General features: G+C 40.5%; 1 protein-coding gene across 5 annotated transcripts in view; it reads left to right on the top strand.

Annotated features, from left to right (window-relative positions):
• LOC110975293 (myosin-IIIb-like) overlaps positions 1-16,082 on the top strand; it is a 33,708-nt gene that overhangs the window by 4,047 nt on the left and 13,579 nt on the right. For 4 of the 5 annotated variants that reach the window (XM_022227656.2, XM_022227661.2, XM_087148585.1 and 1 more), the window contains exons 2-18: positions 2,696-2,875; positions 4,268-4,333; positions 4,934-5,161; positions 5,398-5,512; positions 5,915-6,062; positions 6,940-7,057; positions 7,429-7,546; positions 7,849-7,920; positions 8,122-8,263; positions 8,858-9,083; positions 9,570-9,740; positions 10,132-10,268; positions 10,753-10,881; positions 11,146-11,224; positions 11,823-12,028; positions 12,731-12,842; positions 15,763-16,023. In XM_022227656.2, coding sequence (XP_022083348.1) covers positions 2,774-2,875; positions 4,268-4,333; positions 4,934-5,161; positions 5,398-5,512; positions 5,915-6,062; positions 6,940-7,057; positions 7,429-7,546; positions 7,849-7,920; positions 8,122-8,263; positions 8,858-9,083; positions 9,570-9,740; positions 10,132-10,268; positions 10,753-10,881; positions 11,146-11,224; positions 11,823-12,028; positions 12,731-12,842; positions 15,763-16,023 — 2,430 coding nt within the window. In that variant the 5' untranslated portion in view covers positions 2,696-2,773. The remainder of the gene's footprint in view (positions 1-2,695; positions 2,876-4,267; positions 4,334-4,933; positions 5,162-5,397; positions 5,513-5,914; positions 6,063-6,939; positions 7,058-7,428; positions 7,547-7,848; positions 7,921-8,121; positions 8,264-8,857; positions 9,084-9,569; positions 9,741-10,131; positions 10,269-10,752; positions 10,882-11,145; positions 11,225-11,822; positions 12,029-12,730; positions 12,843-15,762; positions 16,024-16,082) is intronic. The other variant, XM_022227660.2, reaches the window with a different exon arrangement.

The raw sequence follows: 16,082 nt of genomic DNA, 5'->3' as shown, positions 1-16,082 counted from the left end.
ATTGGTTGTGACAAGCCATTGTACACTTTAAATATCCTGGGTCAAATTGACCCTAATCTGGTTTATGGCCCAAGTGGGGTCCAGATTTCGGGTCGAACTGACCTCTAAGTTTTAGGTTAGCTAGCTATTAATATCGATTGTTTTATGAGGGGGTTTTCCCGAGTCTCCGATTATCTGTCCACCCGCTGTCAAATTCACGATATCAGCACCTTGCGCCATCGGTGTTTTATTTTCAGACTTATAGGACCTACATGAAAGCTAACTTCATCCTACGAGTCTACAATCCCAGCGGTGACTGCTTTTGTCGTGTTGACCGAGGGCGATCGAGCGCAACTGTGACTGGCACAAATTTGTCTAAGTCATTAGGTAAACTGCTTCATTTCGCTGCTGCACATGAAACCGTGATTCGTATAGTCATGCAGTGTGGCATCCGAACAAAGAATGCTTAAGTACATATAACCTGAGTTTAAATGAGTAATTTACTTGCAACCTGCTATATCACGAACCTGCTAACAGAACATCAGAAAATAATGATCTAAAATAGAAGGTTCTTTTCCTAAATATTTTTAGGGCTTGACACAAGTCAGATCAAGACAGTTTTTTCAGCCTTTTCCATTTTCGTCATTGAGATAGGTTTACTGTATACTTGAATGAGTTGTAACATCCATGCATGACATATTACGATGCTTCGCTTTGCCAAAGGCACAAAACCGGCATTAAAGCATCTAACTTTAATTTCACGTGTAAGCATATTTGCCCATCAGTGCACTGTCACCGTTAATGAATAACACACAGTGACAATGCAATTGGACTGGACTTTGCATCTGTCGTCATTATTGTTTGCATGAATCAGCCGTGGGCCGCGCTCGACACCATGACAAATATTGGTTCTCGCTGCGACACAACAGCACTTTTACGGATACTGCATGTGAAACAGTATCGGCGTGAATTTAGCGATTCGAAAAAAAAGCTTCTGTGCTTAAACAGCTGTTTACATTCGTTGCTGAGCGTCAAAATTCACATTGGATAGGAGAGATATATGGGTACCGGTAATTTTGGGGAAAGTACCCACAGATCTATGGGTGCTAAATGTATATTAAACTATTATAATTGACTGTATTTCATTTAATAAATGCACGAAGTAAATAATATTGGGGTGAGGATAGACGCAACGGTTTCAGTTTATGGTAAGATCCGGATTGTTTTCATTTTGATTTGCATAAATGCGTACTTTAACAATGTTTTGCATTCAGATGCGAAACAAATGAGATTTTTATACGTTCATACGAGAGCAATTATATTACAGAATTGGGCATTTGCTCGCGTATTTGCAAAGTCTTAATAACTGTAACGACTTCGCTCACTCGATCAGCAATGTTTACCAGTTTTTGATAGATATATTGACGGATAACCAAGTTATAATTTTGCGTTCCTGTTTGCCATCTTACCAAGTAGTTAGAATTAGGCCGTCAGTTGTCAATGATCTGTTCTCCTCGGTGTCCTGGGTAAAATAAACCATGAAGAATGATTATTACAATCGCAAAGATAACAAAAAAATGAAACGTTACAATGAAACAGACATGGAATTATAATAAGCAGATTATGTATAGATAAAAACACTTTAAAGGCACATTAAGCCATTATTTAAATTATACTTCAAGAGCTAGAATACGTTAATCAGAGAGGTACATGTAGGTCGGAGCATTGTCATTTATAATTTGTAAATGATGGTGTTACTGTGGTAATCCCATCGATCTCTTAGGGGAACCCATTAAAATCGTATATACACTTCAGCAGAGATTGTCTTGTCAACATTCACAGTCATAAGAGTGTACCTTAGTCGCTCCGTGCATTCATTAATGAAGGCAGAGCAATAGTATTCAAAATGTGGCAACAGAGAATTGCATAAAATTAGACTTACTATCAGGAAATAGCAGGGACAAAAAGTATTGATGATTATATTTTTCAACACGTTAGTGTGTTTAAAAGTGACACGGTAGTGTTTCAAAATATGGAAGTCTAATACTTCCCAAAATGGCGGATTTTTTCAGGACCACTGCTTTCTACTTTCAAGCCAAGTGTCTCTAAATAGTCACGCAATTATAAAACGTGACACGCGCCAGTATACCCGCGATTACGTCATTTTCGAGGTCATCAGGTCAACAACTGCAAAAACACATTTGTACTTTCTACCATTTTAAATGTTGCACTGCAGTCGAATTGCCTGATCATAATTATCTGTTTCGTGAGGGGATTTTGTGTAGATGCAATACGGTTCTTCCATACAGTATACATAAATGTTTACCGGTGTTTTTTCTTGTTTTGAATTGTTTTTTGTTAGTTACTTTAACTTTGTGTTGGTTGTTTTTTAATTAATGTTGGACGGGGGTTCTCTTAAGTTCAAAGAGTCAATATTCACTCGTTGTGAATAAAATTCACTGCCGCCAATCGGAACTCGGGGCCAGACGAACTCAGTGAGTTTCTTCAGTCCAATAGATTGAGATTTCACTCGAGTTTCCGCTGGTACAGCTGGGTTCTTTTTAGACAATGTAAATCTAAAACACATAGAAATGCTCACTCTAAAACATATGATTCTCAGTTTCATTTTTTCGGACTTACAGAGTTTTCTCAAGCATTTGTGATAAATCAGAAATTTGTTGATGAATGTTGATACTGTACTTTTTTACGATTTCAGACAGTGCCCCTTGACTGAGCATCGAAGAGCACCTCTGTCCGTCCAAAGGCTCTGCGTGCCCCATCGTAATTGGTCAGAATGACGCTGCGGCTCGTGGACGATCTTGCGACGCTTGAGTCGCTAGATGAGACCGCCATTTTGGACGAACTGAAGAAAAGATACGCAACTGACGTCATTTATGTAAGAACAATTTTTTTCTTTCGTGAGTAGAGGCTTTAGTCTTCCTTGGTTTTAATTTTAGGCCCACAGGGACATGCTGAGCTGAAAATGTTGCTTGCATAAAATGTATGTATTGAGCAGAACTGGCCAACAATCAGTAGCCTGCATTATATTGCCAGAAATTAGGCTGGCGCATTTTAAAAAAGCTTAGTAGTTATTGGCTACAATGTTTGACTGGATGGGTGAGTTATATGAGCTTTACCATAATGGCAATCAACAAAAGAAAAGATGATGGGCAACTGTACTGTTTGTAAAATGTGTTTTCGTTTGAAGCGAAATTTGTGCATGCTACTTCCTTAATTGTCGATTTCGCCATCGTAAATCTACTTCCTGATTCCCCTGCTCCCGCCAAATATCACGCTGATTCACCGTTTATGGCAGGTCTGGGCTAATATTTCAAGAGTAAACGTCCACTTTTAGGGGGGAGGGAATTTTGACTTTAATATGCAAGGTACACCTCAGTGAATTATGGCCTTAACATCTTTCTTGCTCTCTCATATGCCACAGAAAAGTATACATTTAATTGAACCCCACAAGATGAATTTCCCCGCGTATAAACCAGCCTCGCCATTCATAGCCATTATCGGAAATGTCAGTTTTTTGTGCAAAACGAACTTCATAGGTAGGCACGGCGTGGCACGCAGTTCTTTGCTACATCATTTACAATGAATATCAACGTCAAAGCCATGTGGATACATCATGTTTCACTTTCCTTCCACCGAAGACCCACGGCCAAGTCTTTAATCCTATAGAAACGTGCGCCAGTCTACGTGTGCCTACGTCCATTAACAGTAACCATAATGAGCCAAACCCTGCGTGAAATGCTGTGGGTATTTGTACAAGTCTACCTGTCGGCAAAACGTCTGCACGGTTCATAAAAGGATATAGTCTTCACCTGCGATCACTTGGCCACAAATACAGACCTCAAGACAAAAGAATCAATTTGAGAAGAAAAAGAAAGACTTTTGGTCGTCTGTCATTACTGATTAATAACCACGAAGAGCTGATACTCCCTTTAAATAAAGACCCCCCCCCTTAGTACAGTCTTGTATTCATTCGATACAAAAAAATGTTCTTGCTAGACGAATTTTTTTCTGCAGGCTTTTAATTTTGGGGGTATTTTTGTTTTTGCAGAGGTTGTTTCCGAACCGACATTTTAGTGTACGAAAAGCAAGTTGGGATCGGAGATACATTTCTCTCTTATCAAATAAAACATGCAAGACCCTGTTTTGAATAAAAGTGTTAGATCGATGTGACTGCGTTTTTGTCTTCGTATTTGATTAAACATTAATTAATTTGTCAACCTGTTTAAAATAAACGAGACATATTTTTATGTCTGTTTAATTTTCACAGACGTACATTGGCGATATTCTTATTGCCATCAACCCCTACAAACCGCTTCCGATTTACTCGTATCAGGTGAGACAAATATCTTCCCTGTGTATTTTTGAAATTTCTTATTGCATTCGTTTCCATCCAAAGCAAGAAAACCCTTAAGCCTATACTTTGCAACTGTATAAAATAAATTACAACGGATAGTCCTTTTAATGGAGTCCCAAGAGATAAATCCATTGGCTCCATTTAGTTATTGTCGAATGCTTTCAACTCGTTACAGAAATGTCCTAGATTTTTTTCCTCATTACACTTGTCATTACTCGTCTTATGTGTCGGTTATCACAATCCGTTTTGCGGGCTTCATCTCATTAAAACAAGGATGGAGAGGTCGTAATTCTTTCTTTCTCTGAATTTTCACAATCCGTTTTGCGGGCTTCATCTCATTAAAACAAGGATAGAGAGGTCGTAATTCTTTCTTTCTCTGAATTTTGAAATATTATTGATAGGCCTACACACCATGCTTTCCTCTCCTTTCAAAAGTGAAGACGCTTTTGTGCTTTTTATTTTAACACTTATGTAGATATCCTGCCCAGAAGAGACAAGCTTGTCGATCAGTCATGTAAAAACAATTAATTCCAAGTTTCATTTATTTTCCGAAATTTATTTACAATACTTCTTTTTCAGATTTCATGTTCATACACAAACTTGCAGTACAGACAAGCGCTGCCTCCCCACATTTTCGCCATCGCGGATAAAGCCTACGGCAGCATGAAGCGACTAGGCATGCGTCAGTGTTGCGTCATCAGTGGCGAATCGGGAGCCGGGAAGACCGAGAGCGCCAAGTACCTGATTGGTCACATTATCAGCCATTGCAGCAGCAACAAGAAAAACCTGCAGGAAAAAATTCTACAGGTGTGAAAATCCAATTTAGAAATTGCACGGTTTGTCAAGATTGCGTACAGTTTTGAATGCATGTACATGTAGTTATTGAATGCAGTTCAGCCAAAGACGAGAAATGTTTTGCTACCTTAATACTTTCTAATCGGCCTCAGAAAGTCTTGAAATTTGTAAAATGCAGGAAAAATAGCAAAAATATCGCGTGAAGATTTACGGGTATATCTGGGGATTTTCTCATCTTTTGTTCGCAGGTAAATCCACTTCTGGAGGCTTTCGGCAATGCACGAACCGTCATGAATGACAACTCCAGTCGGTTTGGCAAGTTTATTGAGCTGAAATTTTGCCATGACGGAAGGATTGTGGGAGGTAAGTAATAAAACAGGTCCTCTAGAACAGGCAAATCATCACCATCATCGGTTGAAAATTAGAGGTACCTGCAATTCTTTACGTTTTCACTCATATTTTTACTTTGATTTCATATGCCGAACGAATCTCACTCTGAGGTAACCTGCAATTTTGCCACGGGTATCACTCTTTACTCTAAATGTTTGGACAAAAATCGATGACCAAATACCTCTTGTGCATGCAGCTAAGTAATTTTAACAAAAATTTCATAATTAAAATAAATTAAGGCTCTCATCAAAAACAACCTACAGTCAACTTCGCAGTTCATAATGCTGTTAATTTGAAATGAGTTCCCTTACATGTAAGTTCATAAATGAAGTGGAACCAAATATGAAACCGTGCCTTGTTACGTTTTGTTTGCAGCCACAATTGATCAGTATCTCCTCGAGAAATCTCGTGTCGTCAGCCAAGGAAAACAAGAAAGAAATTTCCACATTTTCTACTACATGTTTGCCGGACTGACGGAACAGCAGCTGTTGAATCTGCTGCTGTCACCCCCCGAAAAACACAGGTACGGGATACCACTAAGGGAAGTGAAACTCATGCTGATCAATTCATCGTGCGTCCCCATTTGTTCTGGCATCAAGAGGTTCATGCCGAAAACTCTAGTTAGCTTCTGAACAAAGAACTGGGAAGTAAATGCTACAGTCCTTCCAGTTCATAGAAACTGACAACTTAATTCAAAAATTCACAAGATTGATTGTTATTCATACGATACGTATAACAATTGTAAGAGAGTATATATACGTTTTTCCAACCAATTTCAGTAAGGATTCATTTTGAATTGAATTCTCTTAATTCAATATCCGCATTCGAACATCAAAGGCTAGTATTCGATTTCATAATTTGTTAAGTAGGCCTAACTTGGTACAAATTCAAATAACGTGTAGTTGTTTCATTGACTTCATTTTGTTGGACGTCTTGGGTAGAGATTGATCAGGAGATTCAACAACTCAATCAGCGAACAAAAAATTTCAACATGCTTCCTGATTCGTATTTGCATTTATCAAAGTGGACTCTTGTGGGAGAGAAAAACAGTAATACTTGTGAATAAGTGCACTCGGAAACAAAAACACACTTAAAACCTATCAGCCTTTTGTTTATCTTTGGCATGTGTTTCCTGATTTCGCTTTTGCATCAAAGTAGATTGTCTAGGAAAAACAGAGAAAATGTGAATACATTACTGGGAAACGAAAGCTAAGTTGTTTTTATATAACGACAGCCCTGCAACTACAAAGCTAGGGTTGACATAAATTTTTGCTTGGCCCAATGCAGGCTTTCTCACTTCGATACAACGCATACAACACCTTCTCTTGTTGCATTAATAAAGGAAATAATTCATTGAGCTTTAACTTCGGGATAATTTCCTGCTTGTAATATAACTGCAGGATATTGAACGCCGTACAAGGTCAGGGCGTATACGACAGTGAAGAGGAGTTTCTTTTCAATCAGAAGATGTATGATGAGTTACAGGATATAATGGAGCTCGTGGGATTCTCACAAGAGGTTGGATTTTGGATCCAAATATTATATTTGGGGAATGCAGACAATATCTTCATGATATTTATCATTTTAGCACGGCGGTTATTCAAATGGATTAGTGAAAGTCTCTGTGACATTTGCCACTTTGTCGGCTCTTTAGCAAAAATACACAGACACAGTATTAAATTTGACAGATACATTCTCGATATTTCGCAAGATATGTGAATTTAATTTCTTGCATTATTGGAGCAATAAGTACATGTAGGCCTATACTAAAAGCAAACTAAGAGGGGCCATTTTCAAAGTCAAACGGTCTAATATTCATAGCCTTCCGAGATTATATTGGAATACTCAACGTTATGGTAATCAATTACTCTGTGTACTCTGTTGTACAGGATATCTGGATGATATTCACCATTCTGTCGGCGATTATTCAGATAGCTGATATCGATTTTGATTTTGATGAGGAGACAGGTGGCTCTTACATCGTAGACGAGTACATACTCAAAGTCGGTACGTGGTTTGCGGGAGTTCACGTTATTCGCTCGATTAAAATCGCTGGATGGCTTAAAGCTAATTATAAAATCGTTCTTGGTCAGATTAGGTGTTGCTCGGAAATTGCACGCAGTGGACGGCAAAGACGAGGAAATAATTATGCATGCCGTTGTTCTGACAAAAACTCATGCTTTTCCCACAGTTGAAACATTATCAAAGTATTTTGAGGTGTCTGTTTAAAACAAAATGATATGTTTGTATGAAAAATGCATGTATTTTAGATGTGATTTTTTTCCTGTTTCTGTTTTTCATTCGTTCAGTGTGTAATCTTCTCGGATTGGACGTGGTTGAAATGGCCACTGCGCTCGTATCGAATGTGTCATACACACGAGGTAGGTACAGGTATCACTCGGACCCTTTCCACGGTCCATCAAATGCTATTTTTGAATTGCCGGCAGTTTTAGAATGCCAAGAGCACACAGAGACACACTTGGACAGAGTTGAAGATTCAATTTTCACAGGTTTTGAGGATAAAACTGACCATTGTTGCAAAAGAGAAAGCATCCTGGAGGTAACCATTTTTTATGTAATAGGCGAGCAGATATTAACATTAAAGACGGTTGCGCAAGCCAACGATGGACGTGATGCCTTGGCCAAAGCTCTGTACAGCAAGCTGTTTACGTGGATTGTACGGCAAGTGAACTCACTGATCGCCCCGGATCCACATCTACAGGGGTGAGTTGGGTCATCAATGTCACATCTCATCAAAGTTTTACACTGGGGTCGGTCACACCTATTATTATCAAGATAATGATTATCAAAACCGTCGTCATCAGAAATATCACCGTCGTCATAGGTACCTCTATGACAAATACACCAAAGACATCATTACCAGGGCAATCTTTGTTACCATTCTCATTGTCAACAACACGATCGATAGATCATCATTATCAACACATCACTGTCCTGTCCAGATTGCATCACCACAAATACATCCAAACCATCACTACTAAAATGTGTAAATCACCACCACTACCACATGGTGATGGATCACCGGTTTTTTAAGGGGTTGGTAGCTGGATTGTTGCAGTCAACAAAGAGAGATCAATGGAAAGAGAACGTGAATCGAGATTGCAAAATTTAATTGCATAGCGGTATTTTTTCAGAGAAAAAAAATCGAGAATTTTTTTCAGTTATAGATTGCGTAGAAGTTTCCCTCGTCCAGCGCCAATCAATCGAAACTGCTGAGTACATGTATGACAATCAGCCCTGTCAAAATCAAAAACAGCTGCGAACGTTTTCCGAACCTGTCTCACGATTTCTTCACAGTGGAACAGAAGGCTATGAGATCGGTATTCTCGACATCTACGGTTTTGAGAGCTTCGAGACGAACAGCTTCGAGCAGCTCTGCATCAACGTGACCAACGAGCAACTCCAGTACTACTTCAACCAGCGCATCTTCGCATGGGAGCTGGCCGAGTACGCCAGCGAGGGCATCTCTCACGCTAAGATCAAGTTCCAGGACAACCAGCCGGTTCTGGATCTCTTCCTCGCTGTGAGTGTGGAATCCGCCTGCAGAGTGGGCTTAGCTTGTCCAGGTGTTCATAGACAATTTCTATGGCCGTGTTTGAAACGAGCTTCCAGACTCATCGTTATGAGTGTGTTATCAGATTGTGCATGACCCATGCCTAAGACAGTCAGTGACGCCACGGGTCGTGTCTGCGAGACATCCGTTATGTACTACCGGTTTAGTTCGTAAAAGGCTTCTTCCTCCAAACACAAATCATGGCAGAAACGGACGCCGTGTAGCCAGAGGATACCAAATTTTCACGCTGTCTCAGTAATGGCTTCATAGTAAAGATAGGTGTCATAAAGTGAGATTGTACCATAATTAATTAAACCCATTTTTAGAAGACAATCCAAGGGTCCCTTAAGCCATCAGAACAGATGGATGTTTAAGTATTTTTGCAGTATTCTCGTATATTTTATTTATCACTGTTGCATGTATTTTAATTTATTTTTGGTCCTTTTACTTCTTCAGAAACCACTGGGATTGTTCTCCATTCTAGACGAGGAGAGTCGCTTCCCTCAAGCCACTGACGTCACATTTGTCAACAAACTCATCAGCAATCACGGCAAAAACAGTAACTTCCTCAAAGAGAAGAAATCCCGCGGTCAAGCAAAGTTTGGCATCAACCACTACGCGGGCGAAGTAAGTCATACAACCCACTCATTAATTAAAGGTAGTGCTATTTAGTTGTGTTCTTGATCAGATGTTCATGTAAGGGGGGTTTGTTTAATATCTTTAAAACACAATGCGACCAATAGTTATTTGTGTATAGAACTGTTTACTGTTTTAATTAAATGTTGTCCTAAATGAATACCAATTCATGTAGAAAAGAAAAAAACGCTTACGGGAAGACTAAAGTTGCTCAGTGTTTTGGGTTGAAATTCTGTTCAAACTTGAAAATTTCGTTAGGTCTCCAACATGATACACGAATAATTCATGAAAAGAACCACGTCGTAAATTCGCTCATAAAAATAAGCAATGAATGGTCTATAGTTTTGTAGCAATAGAGCCTTCCACTTATTATCCCCGCAAGCTATGGTATGACGCTCGTGGTTTCTTGGAGAAAAACCGAGACACATTCAGCGCCAATCTGACGGACAGTATGCTTCATAGCCAGAACGGCCTTCTCAGATATCTCTTCAGTGCAAGCGAATCGGAGATCTCAGAAACGTAAGCAAAACATTACGCCGAGGAAAGTAATGCTTTTGATGAGATTTGAATAGACAACCTGTAGTTATTAATTTTACGGAGGAAAGTTTCAGCAATGATGACTTCATATGCCTTTCTTTGTCGGCCTTGGCAAGTGTTGCACTGCGGTGCCCTTTATGTGACCTAAGATACGTCTAAAATGAAGACAACCCCAGCAAATTAAACAGGGCCTAAAGCAAGACCCACAACCTGGACTAAAGCTGAAATCTCTTATCCTTCAATGCTTTTCGATTTAAGTCGCAATGTGCAACAAATTGCAGTACCGTTGCTCCGTCAAAAGTAATGAACACATGAACATTATTAAATTGGCCATATGACTTTCGAAGCTGGAATAAAAACTAAGCTGTTTTCGTATACGCCACACATTTGCACATTAAAGTCAGAGGCACCACTAACCACACAATTATTGACCAGCAGCTATCGGAATCAATTTCTTTTTCACTAGGAAACAGTCCAGTCCATTCGCAGTACCTCAAAGCCAGAAGGACATCCTTCTATGCAAGCCGCCACCCAAAATCATCCATGATGGGACGGTCAGTCTGTCGCGTGCCGCAACAAAGAAGCTGAAGAAACAGTAAGTGGACATGCCATTGTCGGTGCCAGATTAACCACCAAATGGTGGGAGATGTTATCTACCTAATTTCAGTCAGAAATACGTAGATTGAAATATGCTGTGAGTGTCAGGTAATCTGAACCTCTATAAGCATTCTGTTCAATTTCTGTGCCATTTCACTTTTGCCTCCCCCTAATTTTGAATGCTTATTGTAATAACTTGGTGATAAAAAACAGCCAGTAGGATTTGTATCAGTAACATTCTTCTGGCGATCTGTTTATTTAGAATGAAAGATGGAAAATCTCCAGCGAGTGACAAGGGAAAGCGAAAAACAACACTGCCCTCTATCGGCTCACATTTCAAGGTGAGGTCTCCAAAAGGCAATAATAATTAGCAGTAACAGTTTCAACGGCAAAAATGTTGCCTTTAAGAAAGTTATCGTATGGTCACAACGACAGGCCCTCTAAAGATACTGAAACAATGCAGAGTCGTTACATTAATTAAAAGGCATGGATGTAAATCAATAACAATATCAAAGGAACTTTAATTTCATTCAAAACGTTGGTTATTTTGCTGTTTCTATCCATGTAGTAGTATATTTTTATAGACATCGAGGCCAGAAACACACTGCCCGGTGGTGCAGTCATTTGTTACTGATAACAAACACTTTATTTTTATTGTTTTATTTTTTCCTACTTAACTAAGCGAACCCCATCAGTTTTTAATAACTAAGACATAGGATTCGTTCAAGTAAAGCCAGTTTGTGCTTCAAAAATTCTTTGATTTTGCCAAGCCCCACCCCTTGCTGCCGGCCCCTGTAAGGTGAGTGTACTTTGTATTGCAGCACCACGCACGCGCAAACTCCTGATATGTTCTCCTCGGCATTACTATTTTTGTTTTAAACGACGTGGAAAATACACCTGCGACGAACGCGACTGTAACGAGCTCTCTTTTTCTCGCAGCAATCCTTGACGGGGCTGATGGCCAAGATTCTCGGGGCGGAGCCGCAGTTTGTCCGCTGCATCAAGCCCAACGGCCAGAGCAGGAACGACTTCTACGAGGACCGGCTCGTCCAGCGGCAGCTGCAGTACACCGGAGTGCTGGAGACCATCAAGATACGGCGAATGGGCTTCCCTTCCCGACTGGCTTTCGGAGACTTCATGAGAAGGTACGATCGACCCTGATGCCTCACTATCTGTACGATCCACGAAAATTACGGGGTCTGTTAAAAGTGTAAGGGCCAACAAAACTATACTCCAGTATGTCTAAACACACACGCAAGTACACCTTGCAGAAAGTTTACGTGTCTCAGACAGCTTCAAACAATAGTAACGATATAGCTATAGGATTACGTCAAATCCTTGATCATTACCCGTTTAAAATACTGGTTACATTGAAACCCGAATGTTTGAATAAAAAAACTAGGGCCAACCTTATTACAACGCATGTGCAAACAACATGGTTGCTTGGTAAGCTAGATCAACGAATTTACATAAAGGGACTGTAAATAATGGCTAACAATAATCCCGTGGAAGTGAATTGCATTTTCATACCAGATAATCCTTCCACTGGCGCAACTGCAAGTTGGTAGGTTTAACCAACCCCCCCCCCATCAGCTGCTATAAAGGGAAAAATAAAACCATAAATAGATAACTGCCACATCCCGTATCTCGATGGCACACTTCATAAGAGTATCACTGTTTTTATTATTTTTCTTGATATGATAAACACACTTGACACAATGTGCATGACGTTCGCGTCTTTCATTTTCCCTGTTGGCTTCATTATATACAATCAATTAACGGGACGCATTCCCCACTTCCAGTTCAAGTTGTCCAGTCGTTGCGAGTGTTGTTTGCCTTTTCTGCAGGTACAAGTTCATAGGGTTCCCCTTGTCGGCAAGTGTAAAGGCCAACGCCGCCTCTTGTAAGAAGATATTGCAATCAGCCGGGTTATCGGGCTACGAGATCGGGAAAACAAAAGTAAGAGTCCTCTGTATTTTGTTTTGATAGCTTTGCTTTTGAACCTATATTTCTATATTTGAGGGGGAAAAAAGATGAATATTTATATGACATAGAACATGATAATATTTTCGAAATATTTCTTCAAGAGTGACAGACCTACAACATAAAAATTTGTCAGACTGCTGTTGTGTAACATATATACAAAACACTTAAACATAGGATGAGATGATTTCAATATTATAACTGTTCAAGATAGAATCTAATTATCTGGTTCACAGTTGGACGCTCTCGGCGAGGGAAGTTTGTATTTTTCTCTCAGTAAAAACGTTCAGCGGTGGCTGGCGAGAGTTAAAATAATAAGCTAGCCTCAATTACATTTTATTTGACGGTATCGAAAGTCCAATTTGACGCAAGTTGAAAGGTATTTTCCTCTAAAACAATACTCTTGTTGACGTTGTTAATTAATTACGCACGTAAAGATCGTGGGTCACTCACTCGAGAAAATATGTATACTCATTCTTGGCACCTGTGCTTTGTTAAAAGCAGTCAAAACTCACAGCGAAGCTGACGTGTTTCGCTATCTACATCGGGAACCCGAAGCTCCGAGCTTATCCCGCTTTCCCCAAAAAAGAGTTGCCCCAAATAATTAGGTAATCCCTGCGCACTTTTAGGACTCAGCGAGCGCATAATCCCTACCTTGTGCGCGCTGTCAGATCACATAAATTTCAAGCAGTGCAAGGCTTGACAAGTCTATGATGTCGTCATGCAATGACGACAGACACGCTGTGTGAATATTCATGGAGTTTTGACACTGTCCAGGGCAGCAGTTTGGGCAAATTTAGAGGATCAGAAGTCAACGCAGCCCATCTTGTCAAATAATAGAAAAATCTTGTTAAAAGAATGAAATTTAAAACTTACTGTGCTGTTAAAACGGACGAAACATTTGAAATGTGGGTTACAGGCGCGGTTTCTATCCAAATGCGCTTATTTCTCTTTACATTATGTATACCAAAACTCCAGAAACTAAATACCCATAGAGGTTTCACCCAATCTAAACCTAACAGTCCTGAGTCCTCAAATTTCAATATGATATTGCAAACACCCTTACTGTTAGGGTTCAGGCACAAACATTTTTAGTTTGAATCGTGGATAGATTATTTTCAACCGTCCCCAAAATGTAAACGTACCACGAAAGAAAAGAGGTCACTTTTAATCGAAACGATGACGTCATGAGGAGTTGTTGTCAACCGATTTTGCTCACGTCGTAGTTATGCCAGTGAAAGTTGCACTTGCGTCATTTATCGGGGCAGAAGAGTTGGGTCCTCCACCCCTCTTTGAAGGAGGAAAGGGTGAACTAGAGGTCAGTTGCGTGGAACCACGAACGTATATAAAAAAAATCTGGACTTGCAATGCCCTTAAATCAGCTTGTACAGATCGCTGAATCCACTCGCGGCTATTTTACCGAGCCGAATACAAAGCTTGCCCGGCAATGCCAGCCTTTGTTCTCCCTGGCGTCAAAATAAGGGAGCCAACCCATTATTCGGCTAGGTAAAATGACCGCTGGTTGGCTTCTATTTCATACAAAGGCGTTGCTAGTCCAGGTTTTTTTTTATATACGTCCGTGGGTGGAACTCGCAAAAATATTAGCACCTCGCAACGCAAGCTGTTGGTCGCTCTATTTCACTGAAAATGTCCATGGATTATTTGAACCCAGAGCAAAGCTGCAACAGCCAAAACCGTGGTGGCTCGTGTCAACCTCATTATCGTTTGCGTCAGAATTACCCTCGATTTGGGTTTGGGGGATAAGATGAACTAGCCATTAATTTAATGCCAAACTCAATCTAAACTCCACGTGATTGAGTGGTTTACTTTTCTCCCTCAACGCATGTGTTGCTTTTGTTGTCTGTGTTTGTGTTTGTTTCTTTTCTGTTTCTCCCCCTTGGATTACTAAAATTTCACCCTATTGGCTCTGGAAGGGGATGCCCGAATCTTGGGCTACACAAAAAGTGGGATAATGGAAACTGGGCTTTCAAGAACGGGAGTTTTATGTGAGTGTATGAGAAGAAAGGCAATCATTAAAAGTGGGGAACCGTGAATGGGACGAAACTGCGCCGTGAAAAATCCATGGAAATCGGGGATAGGCCTACAGACTGAACAAGTATATCTGGATGGAACTTGTGCATTTAGCAAGTGTAGGCCTACCTGATAATGTAATTTTTATACAACTTGTGTATGGCCCTGAAATATACGTTACCCGTGGTAGTTAAAATGTTCCCAGCGGTCATCAGTATACTATAAGCCCTGGTCCCTGGGAATGTTATGATTAGTAACTTCACGTTGATACCCGCGCTGAGTGCTGAAACTCCGAGTTGCCCGGGCAGGCACAGGTGTGACGTATTTCCAGTTTCCATATTTAGAACGGGCGCGTTATTTCTAACCGCAAGTCCACGTGTTTGTTGCAATGCACTGGAACTTTGCAAACGTCCAAAATGTATAAAAGTGGACTTTTTACGAGCATTACAACGTTGCAATTATCCTCGGACACTTCCCGCAGAGGCAACCGGCCGCCACTTGGACGGAAGATACGTGTTTTCGTTTTTTTGTTTTTTGTTGGGTTTTTTTTTGCAGGCAGTCGAACGTAAGATCGCGTCCACTTTGTAATTTTCAGTCCTATGCTTCATTCAACGGAGGAGCTCTCCGCGTTAATTGATTGGTTGTAAGGCTTAGTTGGTCTGTTGCCAATGACAAATGCTTGTCTTCATGCATAGGATATCTCAGTAGCCTCGAAAAGAATTTTCCCAAGGCTTTTAACTTCCTCATCTGCACAACCATATAGGCCTCCTGTCACATTGCCAATTACAATACCGCCAACAGGACTGTTGATACTTCAGTCTTACTCAGCCTATCCACCCACTTTTTTTTACCACCCACCCGCTAGGTTTTCCTCAAGTACTGGCATTCGGAAAAGCTCGACACTCGCCTAGACCAACTCCTCGAAAGCGTGGTCACCTGCCAGCGGTACGTGCGCGGCAGGCTGGGCCGGAAATTCACGCGCTCCGTCCGCGAGAAGGGCTGGAAGCAACGAGGTGCCATAGCCGGGTTCCTGGAAGAAATCGAGGTGTACAACGAGAAAATCTTCCGATCAATCGTGAAGATGGACAAGCATGACAAAGAGCGATTCGAAGCTAAGAAAAGACAGGTCAGTGATCATTCCTCCATATCCTAGTCCTAATAATTAAATGTTTCTTCAGCATTCAA

The sequence above is a fragment of the Acanthaster planci genome, linkage group LG02 (assembly GCF_054643075.1).
Source record: "Acanthaster planci isolate LZ-2023a linkage group LG02, COTS_SCS, whole genome shotgun sequence".
Taxonomy (NCBI): Eukaryota; Metazoa; Echinodermata; class Asteroidea; order Valvatida; family Acanthasteridae; genus Acanthaster; species Acanthaster planci.
Note: the sequence above shows the minus strand (reverse complement) of the source record. Positions and strands in the feature narration are given on the sequence as shown.